Here is a 23,372-nt window from a genome sequence, read left to right on the forward strand (position 1 = left end):
CGTTTCTAGAACTGGCTGCTTGGTGACAACTATGCGCTCGTAGATACATTATATATTTTTCGTTGGGCAGATAAGACGATCCGTCTGCCACGCTGTAGGACCGCGAGCGACGGTTAGAAATACGATCTATACTAAGCATCGTGGAGTAACACACGGTCTAATTATAACACTCGAATTGAAGAGACTTGAGTAATCTGAACGAGACTTAACACATAAATGAATGGGGCGATCAAATTTTTAATCCACCTTTTATCTCCGAAGGCTATAAAATATTTTTCAGTTAATAACAAATTTTCGTACTTCGTCGAAATATTTTACAGCATTAACGTAGGAATGATTGTCTGCACGAGCCTTGTGGCTTCCTGTGCTTGAAGCGCACAAAGAACTTTTCTATGCTACTAACAATAAGTCAGCTAGCGTTAATGAGCGAAATTAACACCTTTGCTGCGTTTAATATTTAAAATGGAAAGCAACGATTTAATTTGAAAACCAGTTTCTTCAACTGAACAAATACGTGTCGCTCGCGGATACTTTGTCGCTGATTCGAGAATTTCATCTTCATTTCTCGTTCATTCTATTCTTCGTATAGATAGGTATAACCTCGCTTTATTTGGAAAGGAGTGAAAACGAAAATGTAGAAATGAAATGTGTTTTCAGAAGGCTTATCTTACGTCTTACCTAACGTGTGTTTATGACTTGTATATATTTAAAAATGTATATAAAGGCATTCATGCGCGTATGTAGATATACTATACGAAGACATGCCAGCTCCGTATATTCTTCGTCTACGAGCAAATGCTACCACCTAACTCTAGATTAGTGTCAGGGCTGGTTGCTACCCTTTCCCTCCTTCCATCTGTCTGTTATCATTTTTCAAAGTATCCTAGAAATCTTTGTTAGCTACAGGAAGATGACTTGGAAATTTAGAAAGTTCGTGATGTTTCATATTTACTGACTGTTTTAATTCGTATTTTATTATTGAGAGAATCATGCATTTATTATCATATAATTTTAATTGATATTGGTTAGAGTATTTGATACCGTGTAATCTATAAAAATTGTTTTTATTAAAGGAAAAGAAGATTTTATTTGGTAACAGTCTCTTGTTCTAATTTGAAACATAACAATTGATAATAATTGTTATCAGTAGAATAGTACATATAGAATTATAGAATGAGTTTAAAATTATATAAATAAATATAATTACAAAGATAAAAATATAAAATTATAGATATATTGTTAGAATTTAATCTTGAAGTTAAGATTAATAATCTGTAGAAGACACAATGTTTATGTTGAAATAATATTCAGTGATGTTTATTAAACAGAACTACAGAACTAAATGTATATAAGCGAATGATATAATTAACGTATGGAAATTATTGATTGTTGACCACTTACTCTCAGACTAGACTTAGGTAATGACCCATATTCCCTTAACTACTTTTAATCCCACTCTTTATATAGTAATGAGTATGACCTGTTCAAATGCCTATGTGTTGAAATATCGTTGTATTTCAACATATATTATTACGATATATTATCTTAACTGATATTATGAAGAAATAGTAGAAAAGATTTTCATATGTTAGAAATTTTATCAAGAAGAAGAAAGTAAGAAGGTAAAAAACGAACGAGAGAAATTAATTAACCTGGTGTATATTTTTAGTTCTCGGAGTATCCTAATGCGTCCCTGGAACTGGCAAGGTATTATCCTTCCACAAGCCGGGTCGTGTTACATCCCTTAGGATGGTAAGGCCTTGCCGACTAATAAGTTTCATCCTCCGCGTAGTGAGCACCAATTATGAACTTGCTCCGGGCATAATTAAAAAATGTAATTTCACCACCAGACCTCCTCGATCTTTCGCTTTAACGATCTGTTACCTATATTCCCAAAGCTGCAAGGGTAACTTAATCCACAGCCCAACTTTCTACTGCGGATTCCCGCAATCTTTATAGTTTTCCTTTTCTTTGTTCATTCTTATCTCTTTTTTCATTTCTTTCTCTTTTCCAATTATATAAAAATATTCTAAGACTCGTAAAAGTCAAAAAAGCTTCAAAATTGAACAGAACTAGCCGCCTAATCGTAGATTCTTCATCGTTTTCGATGTTATGTGTGGTTAATATGTTTGTAGTTTTATAGATTTTTGCAACCGATCTTGGTTTAATAGATTTAATAGGTTTCTTTTTAAAGTTTCTAAAGTTTCATGAAATACAAAGAAATACAAAGTTCGAATTGTATAGCAATTTCTATAGTACTGTTATTATCTCCGTTTTCAATTTTACTTTATCACATTTTTTATTTAATGTAAGACAATAACTTATCAGTGTACTAATACGTTATTGATTGATATATTATCGATAGAATATAAATTAATTTAGCTGAAGACGTAAATATTTCTCATTGGAAAATGGTCACATGGTGGAGTATAGTTCCCAGAGCGATCGGATAACATTATCAGCGAGCCGAGGCATACGAGTGGAAAGGCAAACGCGCAATAAGCGACGAAGTACCATTAACGAGCCTATATGGCGATGTCATAGGTCCGGTTGACAGTAAACAGTCTGTCAATCTCCCTGTTGGTAGGTCGTAAAGCTTTCACAATTTCAGTAGCCAATCGTAACCTCTTCACCCGTTTTATACGTCGACAATTTGACGAGTATCTCAAGCCTCGAGATTCGCATTATCCCACTCGACCAGATGCAGCTCCCAGTTTTTTACTTCGATACGATTTATTTCCATAATCGTCGCGTCAACTGTGTGAAACCTCTCATCGTTTAGCCTCTCTTAAAATTCGGAAGACATCTCTTCTTTAATAATATTTCTACCAATTTTCTTTTGAAGTAATTCTATTCTATATCTATTGATTCCAAAATCCACTTTAAACCATGAGTTTCTTAGTTGAGATTTTTAGAGTGGGATTTATTTACATATCCATCGTGTGCGCTATGTAAAACCTCTCGTTGCTTTGCCTCCCTTTAGATTCGAAAGACATTTCTTTTTTAGTTAAAACTTATTTTCTTTCGACTAATTCGATCAAACTCAACGAAACAGACAGAAAAGAATCGTTATTTCGAAATTTTTAAGTCAATTTTTCGAACTTAATTCAATTAAAATTCGTATAGCCAGCACGCACCTTTGGAAACGAAAATTTTACCAGCGAGTCAAATATCAGTTATACACTGGCGGAAAATCAGGGAAAGTCTACAGAAGCAAAGTGTTCGTTCGCGACTGTGCCGGTATAGAATTTAATGTCTCTAATTTCGCGCGATCATCCCCTAATTTAATCAAGGTACCGTTCACCGCTTGCCTTCCCAACCCACGGTCTTTGTACCGTCGTTATTTCCGGCTGTGGAATAAGCGGGGCGCAAAACCGATTTCGCTAACTCGGTTATAAACTCGGTATTATACCCGAGAATAAATTCCCCCTTTTCCAGTGCCTCCGCCCACGATCGCGCCTCTCCATAGCTGGTTATGATGGCTGCCATGAAGAGATATTCCGTTAGCCAGGGGGTTATAGTTGCCGAAATTCTGTGAAAGGAATCCCGGTATCTGAAGCTTAATTCCAGCCAAGATTTGGAAAATTCAGCATTGAAGATTTAAAAATTTGAAACTTTAACAATTTTAGAAAGGCTGAGTGATCTTCGTGATAAGAATAATTTGAGGTTGGGTGAATTTAGAGATAATCCTTGGATATTGTTAAATTATTAATTTTGCTATATTTTGAACATTGTTTAGGAAATTAACTGCAAATGTATTTGCATTTTGAATTGACGTATAATGGAGCAATTATAGTTGAGGATATAGTTACGGTAGATTTCGATTAAAAATTTGGAGAAATGAAAATCTAGTATATTGTAAAATTGCGAGTAGCCAAATTAGACTGATACAGCCTTAATTAGATATATAAAATTTACGGCGAAAAATATTTGAACGAAATTACCAAGGTTCTAATAGATCATACTATGCATGAGTAACCATAATTTTAAATGTGGAGAGTTAATATGTTGGGATATGGCTTTTCTATATATCTGGAGGGCAAATAGGTAGGAATATAAGACATTAACTAAAAAAATTAAGTAAAAATACCTGTTACTACACACATAGAATACTTTTCGCTTAACAGTTCGAAACTAAGATGTTTATAAAAAATTTGTGAGTGTATGCTGGAAATTGTTTAGAAAATTAATTACAGACATACCTGAGAATGGTTTTATGAATATCGATAGACAGATTACATCTAAAAGTTGGCACTTCACAGAATCGAAGAAACGTAATAACATTTCAAAAATGTATTTCAGAAGAACCAATTTTCAATTAATTTTTAAATGTATTTAGAACACATGCGAAAAATTATTGAAGTCTAAGTAAATTTAAAAAAATAAATTTCAGAGAAACCTTACAAGCTATCTGGTAACGAAGTTAAAAAATGTTGATAGATTTAACAGAGCAAATGAAAGACATTGATATAATGCAATTAGTAGACTTGACAATCATATGAAATAGAAAATAGACGAAGATATTTTTCTCATAAGGAGAGATTAAACACAGTTCGTGTCCCGAAAGCGAGATTTCGTGTAAGCTTAGAAGATCGTTTCCTTCATGATGGACGTCGCGGATGCACTTTGATGCATCTGTCTGCCACGATAAGCGAGACAGAGATTGCTCACACCACGACAGCAACTCGACTAGCGCATCGAAGGCTAGATGAGAACAAATTTTTTTTCGAGTTGACACACTCGAAGAGAAAAAAAGGGAAGAGCAGGAAGTAGGGAAGCAGGATATTCGGTCCTTAAGAAGAGGAACACCTTGATCTAGAAGTGCTTTCCGATTAAGTGGCTTAAGTGCTTTACCTAATTTCGTTCTAATTTTGTCTCCTTTCTCTTCCTGTATCATCTCACCAAATTGCTCCCATTCGGCTTGTTGAAAAATCTCTGATTATAATAAAAAATGTAAGTGTAATTCCATGGTTATAGAACTTGTGCTTGTAGAAAGTTGGTAGTATAGTTATATTACTTACTATACCAAAGTGGTATAGCTTTTTTCTTAATTTGTTATAAAAAAAATGTTTTAATTTGTAAAATATTATGTTATTTACTTATTAGCATGTTTTACCAATAAAAGTATAATTTAAAAGCAAAATTCAATAGTCGTGTTAATTATTTTTCAGAAAATTGTTCGATAATTTTGCAATTAAATAATGTATTATTCAATATATTATTAGCATACCACTGCAAGGTATTATTTAGAATATCATTCGTTAAAGTTTTAGGATATTAGTCCACACATCAAAAAAATCTAATGATAACAAACATGTGTTATTTTTCTTTTCTCCAATTAGATTAATTCATTTAGTTGGTCCAAAAGATTGCTAAAAAGATCAATGTATAAAAGTGTTCAGATATAGCGTGAAGTGAAAAACGGACATCCGGATTCTCGGCTTCGATAAAGAGAGATTCAATCGTCTACTACTTGCTACCGGGTGTTCTCCAGTTTCAGGCTCTTGTGGCGTCTTCCAATTAGCGCCGATGCACTAAATACGTTCAACCTTCGCGTGGACGTAACATATGTATATGTATGAATATGTGGTAGTAAACGAATACGTCACAGATGAGATCTCGTAAGCGTGCGGCTGAAAAACGCAGAACGAGTGGTTCCTTTCATCTTGCCGCTTACTCTCTGCCACCTTCCCCAATATTTCCTCAGGAATAAGTATATCTTACGTTCGTGAGAGGCTGCTCGCTTTTTTTGTACCTTTCTAACAACTTTTTTTCCCAAATTTACTAAATTTAAAGCTTTTACAATGCACTTTTGGTTTATGGCGGTACGAATCTTTGATGGGAGGATTTTTGATATTGAGAAATGTAAAGTATATTATTATGAAAATAGATTATGAAAGTGTGAATAATGTTATTATTAAGTTGTTGTAATCGTTAATTATATACTAGCAGTATTAGTGAAGTCAAAGATTTATGATTTCTGTGGAATCAAGTTATCAGAATATATCGCAAAAACCATGCTCTTTAGAAAATTTGAACGTCTTTCCAAATACATATAAAAAAGTAGAATCTTTTGAACTAGATAAAGGTATTATAGAAAGCATGATATTTTGGATATTTTATATATCTCTTCATATCATTATATTTTTGTGAAATTTTGCGCTTTCAAATTTCTTATAAATGCGTCAAAATCCGCGGTATAATTATTAAGTAAAATCCATTATTCTCAGTCATCATAATATCATCCGGCAGTTCTCTCTTAATGTTTCTTCAAGAAGTCACACAATTATTATTAATGATTTTAATCGTGTGCTAAATCATACCAACTCCTTTCATACGAAAATATTTCTATTTGGGCAAATCTTAGTCTCCTTAAAACACTCGTATATGAAACATATACGTTAATTAATTTTTATATCTATATTTTTAAAGTTTTGTATGTTAAAGATATAGATATAAAAAATATATATATATATAGATATATTTTTATATATTGTATATAAATAAATATATATATACGTCACTTGCTATCTTCACCTTGTTATCTTATATACCAGAAAGTTTATTTTATTTCCCGACTAAATAAATAAATAAATTACAGTCGAGAATTGTACAGCATACAGCTTTTACTCAGTATAGGGTATAGCGTATCAGTATAGAGTTGGTAAAGTTAAAAAATTTGTAATTTCGAAAAGAATCGCGTAATTGGATATATCATTGTGTTTTTCTATAGTACCACATATAAAACAGAAGTTTTCGTTTCATTTCACCCTTTCTTCTAGCTTTTTTCTCAACGATTGACTCGAGAGTTTCGAGTAGTCGTGAACCGTGAGAGACAGGCACAAAAGATGAAACGAGAATACGAAGAACCCACGACTCCTTTCAAGTATATCCATATGCGAGTATTTCCTTCGATTTTTTCCTTTTATCGACACGATAGTCCGATAAGTGTCTACCCAAAGATTAAAATGGCCCCTTCCTTTTTTAATTTCTCGAACTAAAGTCAGTAAAGTGTCTTCTTGTGCCGTGAGAAACAATTATATTAGAATATTTCATCACAAAACGGCAGTATTTGCATCAAATTTTTAACTTTGTATTTAGAGCAGTTTAAGCAGAAATGGATATCAGGACCAAGTACATAATATGTCCAATCATCCGTTAAATGCGTTGATGAATAATCCAAAGTAGAAATAAACGCGAGAAAACCTATAGATAGAACAGTTGAGAGAATCGAAGAAACAATAGTTTATTTGGACACTCTGTGTTAAAAAAAAAAAGAAGAATTTTACTGTTTAAGAATAATGAAGAAATTATATTGAACTAATTTGGAATCCAACAACAATAGGAATTTATAACCGGAAATGGAATAGTGCAGCATATGCTTAAAACCATTAAATGTCAATTGTGTTGTATCGTACCATATAATATTCTAGCTAGGGCGACAAAGAAATATTTTTCAAATTAGGCAGGTCATAATGTTTGTTACAAACAAGGATTTTTCGGGACATTAGGACCGCCATGATGACCTAATTGGCCGGTTTACACTTCGCAAACTCTTAGAACTCTGTGTAAGGTATTATCACCACTAAGGAGGCTGGCCAAATATACAACATGGGTCTATTTTCACAACACAACATTGGTTTGGGGTCTTTGGCACAGGATGTTGTAAAATATGAAATTAGCAACCTAAAGAAACATTTTATTCATACTGAATACGGCGATTTTTTCAAAAAACATCAAATAACAACAAAACAGATTGATCGTTGTTACTTCAATGGAGACGAGGCTTGAGAAAAGATAGTATGCACTTTTTAATTCGTGAAACGAAATATTTTGTAAACCCAAACATGTACCCAACTAAAACGTGAAACGTTTTAATCAACGTTTGATTAAAACTCCGTGTGCGTTATTCTTGAAACGAAAAAAAAAAGGGAAAAAATACGCAGAAATTGGGAAAAGGACGGAACAATTTGAACAGAATGAAAAAAGGCCGATAACATTCACAGGGAACAGTTTTCGAATTAGCCAGAGAACGACGCTTGATATACGGATATCGAGTGAAGCGTTGCACAGTGCATCAGTTGTTCCAGATTATTGGCGGGGTACGCGGTGTAGAGTTGAATTAAGCCAATTATCGGCGAATATCCAGAAATTAGTGTATCACGTAGCAGGGAAATGTTTATTGGACCAACAAAATGCGGCTTTATGAGCGTGCTAATAGCTTTGTAACTGTCGAATACGCGGAATACATCGGATTCGGGTCAGCTGTTTCCATGGTAAACGCTCGAATTAACAAGCTTCACACATTTGGCCAAAAATTTCTTTCCGCGTATCTAATGGCTTATCTGTGTATTCATGCGATTACGTAACTCTTTTACGATAAACGTGCATAAATAATATTCATCTTTAATAAATTATTAATTAACTAAATGATAAATATACCTCCACTTGGAAGTACTAGAAAAAGTATTATTAGACTTGGAATTAAAGAACAATGCGATTAAATTTACTCATTAAACAAAATACATTAAAGTCTCAGAAGATAAAAAATTGTGAGCAAAATAGAAACAACTTACTAAAATCTTCATGTATTCAAATATGACAGTACAATTTATCGTATTTATGTTTTTCTGCAGTCTTCATTTGTTTCATATGAATAAAAAGATATGTATCTGTTACCCTTAGTTGATAAAAAGAAAGGAATTTTTTTTTTTTGATGGATTAAGTCCCTACGATTTAACGGAAACAAATCCGATGGATTCGATAAGATAGATTATTTATCATAATGTTGAACGGAAAAGATCTTGGGGAAGGCGCAATGAATTAGTTTGCCACTTCAAAAGCCGGTCTTTATCCTAACAAAATTATGCTCTGAGTCTAGTGGAACTGGAAAGAAATCTTGTATTATGAGCATTTACTAAACAACTAAACAATAAATTCGAAAAGTATTACTCGCAATTAGATGAATTAAAGACAGCAATTGAACAAAACCATTCAGAACTAGCAAATGGGAAGAGCGTCGTGTATCATCAGGACAATGCTCGGCCTCCTGAGTCTTAACTACTCGACAAGAGCTGTCCGACCTTGGTTGGGATATGCTACTTCACCCACCTTATTAGTGTATAATTTATATATAATAATAAATAATATTACTCACAAAATATTATTTTCAGACAACGTGGCACGATGTCTATAACTAAAAAGTTTGACAGACCAAATTCTCTCGTTAAACAAATAACAACAAATAAGAAAGGAGTGCAGTACTTACGCCATACTAGAGCGTAAAACTAAAAGTATAGAATTTTGTAAATATTTTTTATCTTATATATACCTTTTATATTTATTTAATAGCTTTTAATTTACATAACATTGTAAAAGATTAAACATTGTCATCGATAAAATGTATAGTTTCTTAAAATGATATCGCTTAAAAATTGCTAGTTCCTATAGTACCTATAAAGCCATACCAATGTATAGAATTAAAAGAGCAATATTTTTTTCTACACCTAATAACATATAGTTGAAAGTGTCGAATCGATGGAAATCCTTGAAATTTGGAAGCGACTGTAGGTTCGCGAATCGAGAGGAGATAATTGGCGCGAACAGCCGGTGCAGATGCGGTCGCAATCATGCCGCTGATTAAACGGTTTGATTAAGCGCCTAATTTACTTGCGTGTACGGTGTAACGTTGGTTTATGCGAAATCTATAAACTGCCTCGGTCCACCCTCTCGTGTGCGTGAAAATTACGTCCACGAGAGAGAGACCAACGGCTATCGACCGATGTGATGAGCTCGTTCCACGTGTTTTACGTTCTACCGAATAATGTTATCTACCTTGTTCCCCGATCTATCCTGATCACCATACGTTCTCTATAACTTCCCTATATAGCGTCGGTGAAAGACGTTATATTTTCTCATAAAAACAAATATTCCGTGTACACGGTATCATTTTATGCGCCGATTTTCTGAATTTGCGTATCTAGCATAAACTGGTATAAATGGGGTTATTTGCAAGGATAAAGTTTTTAGATAATAGAGGACTCGATGCTCCTGATTCGACCCGAAAAATCCTATAAAACGTTTTTATTCTTGACTAAATAGCATTTAGAAAGAGAAACGTCTTCTATGGAGAAATAACTTTTTTGATTAGGAAAGCGTGAATACTATTTTAGTTTTTTGTGATACGAGGGTTTATTGTCTGCTCAATATATTATTTGTGGCGGAATAGGCCCGTGATAGTTGTTGTAGTTGACTGTAAGTGTCACTTTTGGGGATCTATTGTATCGTAAAAGAAAGTGTCGGAAATTACAGGCGCCACACGGGATTCGAATCCGGGTCCCGAACGTTCGTTAAAGGCGCTAACCACTGCGCTATCGTCATCCGGTTCTAGTTAATGCCTAGTGGCGGTATTTATTGTCGAGTGCCGCCACATATTTAACATCGTGGTATTGTGTAATTGAAGGAGAGAAATAAGGAAATTAAGGACGGAAGGGAAGAGAGAAGTGTGTTACGTAGGTGCCACGCGCAAATGATATTTGAAATGAAATCAAATGGTATTTGAAAGGTTGACAGGTTTTGAGAAGGAAAATTTTCAGCGAGTTCCACCCAATAGTTAACGTGTTAAGATCTAATTATAAATTAATCAGCAAAAGGTTACATAGCAGATTTTCTGGCTAGAAAATCAAAAATACCAGTTCAATTTTTGGCGAATGAGATAATAATTTACACTTGGTGATATCTCTAATAAAAACGTGAAAACAGTTCTGACTTTCCACACGTTGCACTCTGTTAATCTTCTGCCTAAAATGCACAATTTATCATCGATTTCAGAAGACTGTGACATTTATAAAAGAGCTTCATTTACGAACTGCCTATCACATAAAACGTACTGGAATCGGTACTACTGGCTTCACAAATTTCCCAAATCGACTGTTCCACATTTTCACCTGTTGCGAACTAAATGTTTTCCAAAAAATTGGGAGAAAGACAACAACCAAAATCAGTATCGTATTTTGTAAAAATTGTCTACATTGCGATTGTTTATTTTATCAATCACTGTGACATAGTCGTGTCAATTTTCCTTCTAAATAATATTTTAGAATTTTATTCCAATCTTTAGTTCTTTTATTCCAGCGTTGTTATTTTTAAAAAAGGTAGTATCGTATTTCCACGTGAAAAGGAAAATAAATTTTTAAACGTAACGGTTTTTTTTTTTAAATAATCTTAATTACAAAGAAAGATGAAAACAAATCCTGCAACGGTGATGAAAGTTTACACAGTTTTTTTCCTAGCTATAAAGAAATTTTCCAAGTTAACTATTTGTACAAGTTCTCTGGTGAGCGAATTATGAGTTGGAAAAAATCAAAAAGGGCTTCGGCGAAAGAATTAAGTTTTTACGCTGTAATCAATTTTTATATCGTCGGAAATCTATTTGCATAGGTTTCCGCCAGCGTTTAGCTTTAAAGTTTTCGAATTAACCCCTTGAGCACCTTTCGCTGAGAAAAAAACACCTAATTTGTTCTGCAGGTAAGCAATTTGCTAGATTAAGGAGTTTAATGCTTTTTTAGGAACTGAGAAACTCTTTGTTTTAATTAACAATCTGCCTCAGTACTACCTGCGAATCTAGACTTGTAATTTTTGCATCTCAAGGATATTGTTGCAATTAATTGCATTATTATGTTCTAAAAATTGTTGCTATACCATTATCGCTTAATAAATACATAATTTAATTCCCCTATAAAATAATAAAATACCCTAATTTAATTTCGTCTTTAATTTTTACACTCTTAGAAAAGATGTTTTGAAATTTTTTTTAGAAAAACGAATGAAAATATAAATATGAATATTAAACTGAATATAAATATATAAAGTTTAATTGGGAAGGCTGCCAAAGCTTATGCGAATACACATTATAAAATAAAACCACAAATTATAACAATGACTTTTGATTAAATACATTAATCGTTATTAAATTAAATACATTAATTACATTGATATTCACATTTTTTATGATCTCAGTAGGATTTTCTATGTAAATAAAAAATGAATTTTATAATAGCCAAACTATGTATATTAAAATTGTGATTGCCCATTTTAATACTTTGTTGATGTTATATATGAACATTTTTAATAAGGACACAGACGTTGAAGATTTTATTAAGTACTCGTTTTTTTGATTTACAATGACCTAATAGAACAATGGTTCGCTGCAAAAATGACGTGAAAATTTGGTAAAATATGTGATGCAATTCGCGATTTCTTGAAAAGTCGTTCTATATTGAGCTTCACGGTCGTTTTATAACAACGATTTTTAAATTCGTTTCTTTCGGATGTTTGCAGGACCCCAAACCAACAAAACAAAACAAACAAAAAAATGCTCCAGATTTAACTGCTAGTTGTATTTCAACGGAAAAGCTTAGTTACCGTACCTACAGCAGGTTATGTGCAAAAACAAAGATGTTTACACGGCAAAAGTAGTTTGTAGAAAAGATCGATGGCGTTTTCCCTATCATAATAATAGGTTGCTACTAATAACCGATAAGTTATAAGTACATACTTAAAGCATGATTTATAGCACCCAATTTCACCTTTAATTGGTTTGGTTTATACCTACTCTATACCTACGTTTAGGTATCCAAATTTTCAACAGGTTTCTATCTGGGATGTTTCTTAATTTTATGGACATTTAAGGAACAAATACGCTGACTTACTTAATGTTGAACAGTTACTTTGTCTTAAGATGGAATAGAAATGTAAATATACAGATGTAGATATAACACGTACAACTAAATATTTTCAAGTACAGTACAGTAAAATAAAAATCTAGCGCGTAGATAGTGAATATTTCGAAATATTTTGAAAAAATTTGAATAAATAATAAACGATAAGCAAGTACGCACCGTTAAAAAATGGAAACCGATCATGAATAAAACACAGATGAATTCGAATAACGAATGGACAATAAGTGAATGTTCTTAGGTGTCAAATGTTTCGTAGAATTAATAATTATTTTACAATATTTGAAGAAGAACATGAATAAATTATGAAGAATGGAAGATATCACGAAATAGCTGAAAACAACTTTGAATCAAGAATAAATCAAGAGTGACTATTGTTAAGTATAGAATTCTTATTATGACGAATAATACCATGTAAGTCACAGAAGTAAACACTTGGTCTAAATAAACTCCCCCCCCCCAAAATCCCACAACGCACAAAAGTAATACACCGAGGAGTCCTGTTTTGCGGCCAAGTTTCAGGACAAAATACAACACACACACAAGAATACACAAAAATCACGCACCAATGCGACTTAAACCCAAAAAAACAAAAAAATAAACGCAAAAACCGAAAACCCACGACACATATTAGACCATGGCTACGTCGTACCGACGCGTATCGGTACTTTTGCCTAAACACACTATACTCAATTCATTGTTTATTGTGAATCTCAAAAATGTACAAAAAATCAAATATTGGCTAAATAAACTATTTAAAAAAAAAAAAAAAAAAATTGGTCTAAATAAACATAGTCCCTAATCTACTTAAGTAATCGGTCCTTTAAGTTAAATAGCTTAATAAACATTAAATAATTTAATTTTAATAATCTTAGATAAATATCATCTAGCATTATACGAAACAAGTTAACTCTTAAAACATTTAATGAGTAATAAAGAAAATCATCAAGCAATTTGTAAAATTACACAAGTTTGTGCTAATGCCAAATACATTGTAATTTAAATACCTTATAACTTTTTGGTACAAAAATATTTCTTCGATTTTTCAATGCACATAGTCATTAAGCTTTATGCTTTTTAATGGCGGTAAATCGTCATCAAGGTTTTGAAAAGTAAGTTCACGAAATATCCAATTTGTTTCCACGTGTCATAATATATCATTTTACTTTTTTCTGCTATTGCAGATAAATTAAAGCCGAATCAAAGAGTGTTTCGGAGTTTGTTCGTCGGTGAGAGAGACTGATTAAAGATTAACAAGAACTAGAGATTTCGGTGTCGTCGTAAACGTCGAACGGCCCCGGTCGTGCAAGAATTATTAGCAATCTCTGGTCCAATTTTCAACATTGCGCTCGTTTTCCTAGATATTGCCATTCTCTCTACGTGAACTCGATGGAATTTTGAACAATATGTCATTAGTATTGTCTACGCAGATCGAAGTTGAACAAAACTATTGAACAAATAATCAAAGAAATAGCTAGTAAAATTTAATCTGTTCCGCGGTTGGAAATACCTATGAATATATATATATATTATTTATTAATTATATATTAATTAAATATATATATAATATATATAGATATATATATTATATATATATATAGATATATAGATATATAATATATATATTTTATATATATATAATTTTAAATAATATTATTATTAAATAATATTTTATATATATTTTACATATATAAAATATATATATTATATATCTATATATATATATATATATATATATATCCGTCTATTCATACTTGGACTATATAATAGCCTATATTCCTGTGTAAGAAGTATATATTAATACAACCGTTTTTAGTTAATTTAGAGTAGGATTGTATTTTTGTTTTCTTATCGTACATCATTAAGGGACACTAATAGGATTCATCTTTTAGAATTTGAAACTCGTACATTGTAATAATTGCCAGATGATTAGAAAAGGTATATCGCATCACTCGCTTAAAGATCTTCATGGATAGGTCACTGTATGTTCTACTTTTAAGTAAATAATTTCATAACACAGTCATATTTGCCTTCTACTATGTTTCTCAACTTTTAACTGCTATCGAAGGTGACATTTCACTTTTATGTTATTTGTAATTATTGCAAAAAATAACTTTCTATTTTTTGTCTAATATTGACTCATACTCGAATGCTTAATTTCATTTGTGCGTCTCTATCGATCGACCTCATTTTAGTTACAAATAGACAAACAATAATTTCTCTTCATACGTTACGTAACGAAATTATTATAGGGCATTTAGTTACGAACAACTGAATAAACAGCAATTTTTCTTTAAAGAGAAAGATAGCTTTAAATAGTAATTTATACTATGAAATTATTATTTATAGTACAAGAAATAACTTTTTTATTTCATTTCATTTAACGCTGATATTTCTAGGAAAGTTTTGGTAGACGAAATAAACAACGAAATGTTGTTTGCACGTGTTCGGCAGGGAGGGGAAAAAGGCAACAGGAGAAGGGGACGATGCAACTTTCACAATTGTCCGGTCATTTAAAATAGAGCAAAGTTTTTACGAGGACAGTCGCGCTTGAAGGAAACTCTGTAATAGCGGTAGGGAGCCAGAGTTCTTTGCTTTTTATGACATTATTGCGCACTGGGTCTCTTTGACAAAAATCTTCCGTCTTCAGACATGTTTCCTACTACAATGGTTACAGTCGCTAAATGTTTTTTCGAACAGTTTCGGTTTCCTGTGCATCAAAATTGGTCAAATTTTGATCGGATGTTATTAATGAACTATGGATATGCAAATTCGTATCTTCGCACAACTGGTGAAAGAGAATCTGAATAGAATTATTCTTCACATTAAAGTTTCCGTAAATGAAATAAAATGAAAAAGTGAAACAATAATTTTTAATTATCCTAGAATAATTAACTATTTCAGAGCAAAATTTCATTGTGTATGATAAATCTGTAGCCAATATATCAAAATATAAATGTAGGAATTAATGTAGAACACGAGAGAAAATATTGCACCGCAACAAAAGAGTGTCAGTAATATCAAAAAATTGTAAAAAAAGAGAAAACACTATTTCCTCTCTCATAAAATGATTCATTTTTAGATATGGACTCACTTGATGTATGTATACTTGGGAATATCACAGTCATTTTCCATTCATTGTTATAATTTATTAATATTATATTCGATTATGAATAATATATATACGATTATGATTATAATATATATATATTATGATTCATCATATATATATATATATCATAATATAATTATGATATAAATATGATATCGTATAATTATGATTCATCATATATATATCATAATATAATTATGATATAAATATGACATCATATAATTATGATTTATCATATATATATCATAATATAATTATGATATAAATATGATATCATATAATTATGATTCATCATATATATATCATAATAATATATATATATATATATATATATATATATATATATATATATATAATATTATGATTCATTATGGAAAAGAAATAAATAAAAAACCACTAATATAACAGTATGTCTATTAAAAGTATTCTTAACACGATATGTATTTTTTACTTGAAAATATCATACATATTATAGATCGATATAATATGATGAGGAAGTAATAAAATAGTTCTGAAACAAAAAGGATCATTGTGTGTATGTATATTTTTTGTCCTGTAGAATTATGTTGCTGCTTATATATACAATGACCCTTTTTATTACAGGATTACGGTAACTGTACTGTACTTTTATTACAGGATTACAGGATTACTTTTCATGACTGATTTCACAGAACTAAAGGTAAACCTTTCGGCTCTGATTACCAATTGAATTCCAACGGAAAGTTAAAGTTACTAAAATTTACCTTTCTAATAATAAAAGGCAGTAATGACCAAACTCTCATTCAAATTTTACAACTAGTCGAAGCTTCTTTGTTTTATTCAAACTTCATTAATTTACTGTAAATCCATATATTATGTCATGGTCAATTGATATTTAATGGCGTGCGATGGGTTACAAATCTTCTATTCGACCGAATTTGCTTAGGGAAATAATGACAGGTAATAAAAATTATTAATAAAGATTATTTCCTAACCTGAGGTGTTGCCTCATGTGGTGGGAAAGAATGCCGTATCGGGGATAGAGAAGCGAGAGGAAGGGCAGAATTGAATGGGAGAATGGGCGGGTCCAACCGCACCATTGTCCAATGGAACGCCAATGCACTGAGAACCTACCAATCACCACATGCAGCGGAACAATGGTTTCTCGGGGTAAGAGCAAGCCATATAAGTTGCTAGTTCAGTACTCGCTTTGTGGCATTCTGTTGTGTCGCTTGTTGGAGTTCTGTTTCAGTTCATAGTAAACAGCCAAGATTTACTCGTGTGAAACGTGGAATGAATTTTCATTGATAAAGGTTAGTGAAAATCAACGAAGTTCGTAACAAGATAAATTTTAACATGGAACAGTGTGTTGTGTAAAATAATACAAACAAGTGAATAAAACATCTTATGAATAAAAACCACAATGCAAGGATTTCAAAGGAATTTCGATGATCCACAACGGGATCAGAGAGAAGATGAGACTATTGTGGTGGATCTTGTGCCTCCACCATATCGAGTGAGCCCTCCGCGTAGCCCGTCGCCGAATATATCAAAAACTTCTGAAAAAGGTAAATATGAGATAGGTATTTTTTAATAAATAGTTTGTGTGAGTGATTTGAATTTTGAAAATCCTGTCATCCAGCGTTTCCTTGTTCACTGTTCCATTGGTTTTACTAAAAACTGTTAATCCTAAGAATAACAACAGCATCAGTCCTTTATGACTTTAGACTATTCGTCGATTGTTTGGAATAGATTTGAACGTTATTATTGTTAGATTATTATTAAAACTAAACACTGTATGTTTACATCGATAGAAAATGCGTAAGTTTGTATTCACCGACAGAATAGGAGAATACATTCTTTAGCGTTTATAAGTAATAATGAACAGATAACGCTGTGTTTAGAGAACTAACTGTGCGCAAAGTTGATGTAACTGATCATTGTTGCTGGATTCGATTGCCGTTCCCGATTAAATATGAAATTCCTACTAATGGATTATCCACTTGACGTAGGTCAGTTTTGAAAATATAAATTCCAAGGACTTTTGCAAACCATTCCTTGATGACCGCTTCCCTTATAGAAATTATTTTATGGTTATTGGATAGGGAAAGCTATTTGTTTAGGTTATTGTTTTATGCTAAGAGGTCAATTTACTGTTAATGGTTTCGGATTTTCCTTAGAAAAATTGTACTATCGTTATTTCTCGTTCGTACTACAAAAGTACAAATTACATCATTTATTTATTTTACAATTACAAGTATTATTACTAAACATCCAAATAGAAATATATGAGTATTTACTGTCTTTTTCTTTGAATCGTCAATTCTAGGATTTTCCCACATTATAATATATATAATATATAATAATAAAAATACAATACTCCGCGTTAAATATTTATATAGTAGCAATAGCTTAAATGAAAAAAATGTTGATACTGAAACCAACTATACGCAAAAGAAACGAAACAATAGAATGTGAGTGTTACATATTAAAAATACTTATAGCGATTATTAGCATATTAACTACTAGCTATTACATAGTAGCAATTATTGCGTGTTAATTACTCTAAAACAGAGTACAGAAAACAGAGTAAATGATGATTGTGAAGAGAATCGCATCAAGAAGCAATTCAAATGAAGACTAGCTATCGTTTTCTTTCCGTCTTAGCTCTTTTCTTTTCTTTTGTTTTCTTTTTTCTTTTTCTCATTCATCCTCTTCCTCTTTATGCGACTCTAAAAACGATCATCCGCTGCTGCCAAGAAATATTAATATGTAACCACAGCACGAAAATACGGGCGTAACTATCATTTTTCTTCGGGACAAGTTGCAGTGTTCAGTTTCGAATGACTTTTCGATTTTCTTCGAATTTCGAGTTTCGAGATATTTCTTTAGATGCGACGCGATCTTACAAAACTATCGACAAGTATTCAAAAATATCTAAAACATTTTTGAATTTATTGTCAATCTTTAGATACAGCAATATCTCAACAACAGCCGTTATCGTCGATGGACCCGAATATTAGGAGATATAGGACGGCGTTTACTCGAGAGCAACTATCAAGACTAGAAAAAGAATTTCACAGAGAGAATTACGTTAGCAGACCTAGAAGATGTGAATTAGCAGCAGAATTACATTTACCAGAATCGACAATCAAGGTAACAAAAATAGTAATTATCAAACGACCAATTAGATCGTACCATCGTTTCTGAATGCCATTACGACAGAATATTTATCGAAGATAAGCAAACATATTGCAATAAATTTCAGTAAACAATGAGCTCACCTTCCGGTCTATGCGTAGAAAAGCGTTCTATTAACACCTCGCTGTGTTTAATTGATGTCGGTAATCGACATTGACGATAGTACTCAGGAAAAAACCTTGAATATCGTTTCGTTTCTTCCTGCGCAATTCCGTCGAACAAACCTTTTCCTTCGAGACGTTAAAACCTCTGTTATTTATTAAATAAAACATCAACAAAATATAGGGAAAGATTATTATATTGTTTATTTTCTATGAATCGAAGACAAAAATGAAGAGTATTTTATAATAATTGAATAATAATTACATAAATAAAGAAGTACATTAAATAGTAATTAAGAGTTTTTACTGTAACAGTATGAATAAGAACGTTGGACCGTTTTTACATAGACTGCCATGTTTGATTGGCGATTATAGCTCGAAAAGAGGAGAGGGAGACTCGCCAGAGTCCGCTGCCGATTCTTTTTCCTCCTCCTTCTTTTTTTTTTTATTTCACTCCGACGGCCAAGCAAACAGTCAATCACGGAGAGCAAACAAAAGCTTCTTGGTCTTTGGTTTGCTTCTGGATCTCCCTTGATCCTTTTTCCGTGACTTCTTAATTTCTTTGGACCACGACCGGTCGATCCGGTTCCAGGTGTTAAACACTTTAATTAGCGGTTTTCCCGTGTTACCTTTGACTTTAATGGATCCCTTAATTTCTCATCTCGCGCTGCCTGAACCGCACAATAGCTATAAAACCGTCTACCGATGGAAATGATCGAGGTGTTAAATGGTAGAAACGTTAGGCACTGGTCAGCCTTCGTGTATCTCCGATCCTGCGTCTTAACTTTGAAATCTTCAATATATTAAACCTAAGAAACATCTTCCGCCTCTACTTTTACACCCTTTAATCATTCAGCATCTAAATCTAAGCTTTACAATTCGTAGGATATAACATTGAAATGGGCGCGATTTTTACCAAATCTCGAAAACAACTTTGCACACAACATGAACATCCTTACATCACATACATCCTCCTTCTACCTTTCATCTCTGTAAAAATTCAACATCCAAATTCCATCCAAATAAAAATCAACCATCGAAATACATTTGATACAGCAGATATCTCAAAAATACTCTACAACTTTCTCGCCTAAAGTTGTTCCCTTTTACCTTCCGACCTCTGAAAACTTGCAATACATAAGTCTAATCTTATAACTTTAATCTTATTATTCGATTTATATTTCATAATTCTAATTTTAGCCTCTCATCGAAACATATAATCTAATGTTTAGATGATTTCTGATTGCAGGTGTGGTTCCAAAACCGTCGTATGAAGGACAAGCGTCAGAGGATGGCCATGGCGTGGCCGTACGCTATGTACACTGATCCAGCTTTGGCGGCAACCCTCTTGGCAGCAGCAACAGCAAGTCTGCCATCTCCGTACCATGCATCTCCGGGTCTACCACCTACTCATCTGGGCCACGGCTACCCAGCAGCGGCAGCTTATTATGCCACAAGATATACGCCGTACACTGCAGCACCTACGGGCGCATCCTCGCTTCATCGGCCTCATCCTCGCAACGCGGCTGCGTATCCACATCTGCTACAGCCTCATCACCCTTCTCTACAACCCCTACATCTATCGAACTTGGGCGTTTCTACAGTGGGAAATACCGCCTTTCAGGTGAGCAGCCCACCCACTAGCACATCGACCGCTTACAGACCGACAATGTTACCAGAGTCCTTAAGTCCAGTTCACTCGGACGCTTCCAGTGACTGCGACTGCGTCGGGGCAAAACAACAACATCTTCATCACAATAATAACCAACAACAAATACACGAGAAAAGCTCACCACCTAATAGCGATCATTCCACGCAACAGCAGATCAGACTACCTACAGCCATCAGTTTATCTACCAGTATTCAACTACCTCCCAAGCCATCATTATTTCAACCATATACAATGTGAGTTAAAAACATTACAAAGAGTGAAATAAAGTAGATTCCATTTAGGGTATTAATTCACTAACATTAACAACGTATAAAATGTATATAAGCATCGGTTTCGACGACGATATCGTACCTGCTAAGAAAGATTTATTGTGTGAATGTTTGTAAAATAATCTTTGTACATACGTAGATAAGTGTTTAAGTGTCGATTAGACTTAACTAATTTTTATCGTATAGATTTTTAAAATTAAAATTAATTTAGAAGATTATTCAAATTATTCGTTCGATTTGGATTTGATCGTTTCTATTACAGAGATATTTTCAAGGACGTTGAGGAATAAGTACGCAAGAACATTTAAGCATTCAGCATTGCACTACACTGTGCACTTAGAGCCTTACGCTCTAACAAACTGTAACTTCATGAATGTCCAATCAATAAATCGAAAGTGAAAATATATGGAATAAAATTTATTCAAATAATGCTTAGGAAAAAATTGAGTTTGAAGAAGTGTTTGCAAGTTATAACTGATAGGAATTATTCTACACATCTCAGAATTTATCTCTAAATAGTTATATAATTAATTGTGTATTAAAAGGAAATCTAGATAGAATCTTTTCATAGGGAGTTCCATCTTCACAAGAACAAAATTCTTTTTTGTAATATTCACAAATTTTTAATTTGAAGATTCGCAAGTTATAATCGGACTCATAAAAGATATAACATAGTAAAAAAACGAAGCTGGCATCCAGCTGGGGGTAGCCGCCTACATGCTATATTATTTTTTATTTATATTTTTTTTCTTCGCCAACAAGATATAACACTTTACCAAATGTCTGCAAGGACAAAGTGTAAAATAACCAAAATAAAATAAAATAAAAAATTGGCCATATAAAAGTTATAATCGGTAGAAGATTATTCTACACGCGTTAGGAACAATATATAATATAATTATATAATTGACTGTATAATGATGATAAATGTAAATAATTTTTTCATAGGTAGTTTCTTTTACAAAAATGTAAATGAGCCTAATTTTTAATTCACTTAAACGGAATATCTATTTACATTTTTTAGTCAATTTCGCGTGTAGAATAACAATCTCTTGCTGATTGTTTATTTCTATCTAGTCAGTATCTAATTATCGATACGATTAATGATTTCGTAACAACTTAGCAATAAAATGAATAAAATTTATTCAATATTTTCAGCTTACTTTTATGTATAAAATGCTCCCTTATTGATGATTATCGATAAAGGAAGGTGTAAATATCGTGTATGTGTGAATGCTAAAATAATCTGGCTTCAACTTTCACCAATATATGAATAATGATTTAATGATTTTTCTTTTATTTATATATATTTCCAATTTCTAATGCATAACAAAGATTTGTATGTTTCCAAAAATTGTTACTAAACTGATTCACATAATGTAATAATAGGTTAAATGATAACCGACGAATAATTTATTATTTTGTTATACATAAATAAATATACTTTATTTATTAATGAGCAACACTATCTAGAAATATAGTCTATAGAACCTCGATAAATTTATGTAATAACATTAATTTCTATAACATTACATTTATTAATTAGACAAAATAATCATTCTATTTATTTGTATCTACTTATCAACTTGTTCAACTAGAACCTCTATATACCAAAGAATTTTATGAATAAAAATTATTTTTCTTCTCCGCATATGAATTCTAATCTAATATATTCCTATTTTACACAATTCCATATTTGAGAATGTTCTATAGACAATATCTATGGATAAACTCGATTCAACAGTATTATGACTATTGTAAGTCATAGTAAAAAAAATGTGATTTGAAACAATACGTTTATGATAATTGAGTGATATGTGAATTTCCTTGACAAGTGAATTCTATATTGTTTCAATGAATCGTATTGTAGAGTAATTACTTAAGTATTCCTTGATTAATGTAATGATTGATATTCATAAGAAACAGATTTTAATCACTAGACAAATTAGATTTTATCAAATTTCGAAAAAATGGAAGTTCTTCTATTATAAAATAATAAAAGCTGTTGTACATGATTATCATATTCTACATTGCCTAATAAAATAAACGCAAGGATAAGTATTTAAGATTAATTCCTTTGAAATTAAAGATTCGTATGGAAAATTCTCTTTTTCTTTTTCACTCTTTAGAATCATTTCATTCCTTTCCTGCTTGTATCATCGCTTACATGAAACTATGTAGTAATATGCGTATTGAATAAATTTAAATAAACTAAATTACAAATTAAACTAAGGTATCGTGTCCTTAACGACGAATTGTAGACGTAACTTATTACTTTTATGATTAAAAAAAAACGATTAT

The 23,372-nt window shown here is 32.1% G+C and overlaps 1 protein-coding gene across 1 annotated transcript; it reads left to right on the forward strand.

The window, feature by feature from the left end:
• Positions 1 to 17,236: 17,236 nt before the first annotated feature.
• Positions 17,237 to 21,100, forward strand: LOC132913849 (segmentation protein even-skipped). Its single transcript, XM_060972470.1, has 3 exons — positions 17,237 to 17,396; positions 18,800 to 18,984; positions 20,380 to 21,100. Exons 1-3 carry the CDS (start codon positions 17,252 to 17,254, stop codon positions 21,037 to 21,039), a joined length of 990 nt encoding a protein of 329 aa, XP_060828453.1. The 5' UTR covers positions 17,237 to 17,251; the 3' UTR covers positions 21,040 to 21,100.
• Positions 21,101 to 23,372: the final 2,272 nt, after the last annotated feature.

This window comes from Bombus pascuorum, chromosome 13 (genome assembly GCF_905332965.1).
Source record: "Bombus pascuorum chromosome 13, iyBomPasc1.1, whole genome shotgun sequence".
NCBI lineage: Eukaryota > Metazoa > Arthropoda > Insecta > Hymenoptera > Apidae > Bombus > Bombus pascuorum.

Bases quoted from the DNA above. Each gene is read 5' to 3' on its own strand.
- LOC132913849 (XM_060972470.1), top strand. From the start codon at position 17,252: ATGCAAGGATTTCAAAGGAATTTCGATGATCCACAACGGGATCAGAGA. The intron at 17,397-18,799 runs GTAAATATGAGA...GTCAATCTTTAG, and splicing joins ATCAAAAACTTCTGAAAAAG to ATACAGCAATATCTCAACAA. The intron at 18,985-20,379 runs GTAACAAAAATA...TTCTGATTGCAG, and splicing joins TACCAGAATCGACAATCAAG to GTGTGGTTCCAAAACCGTCG.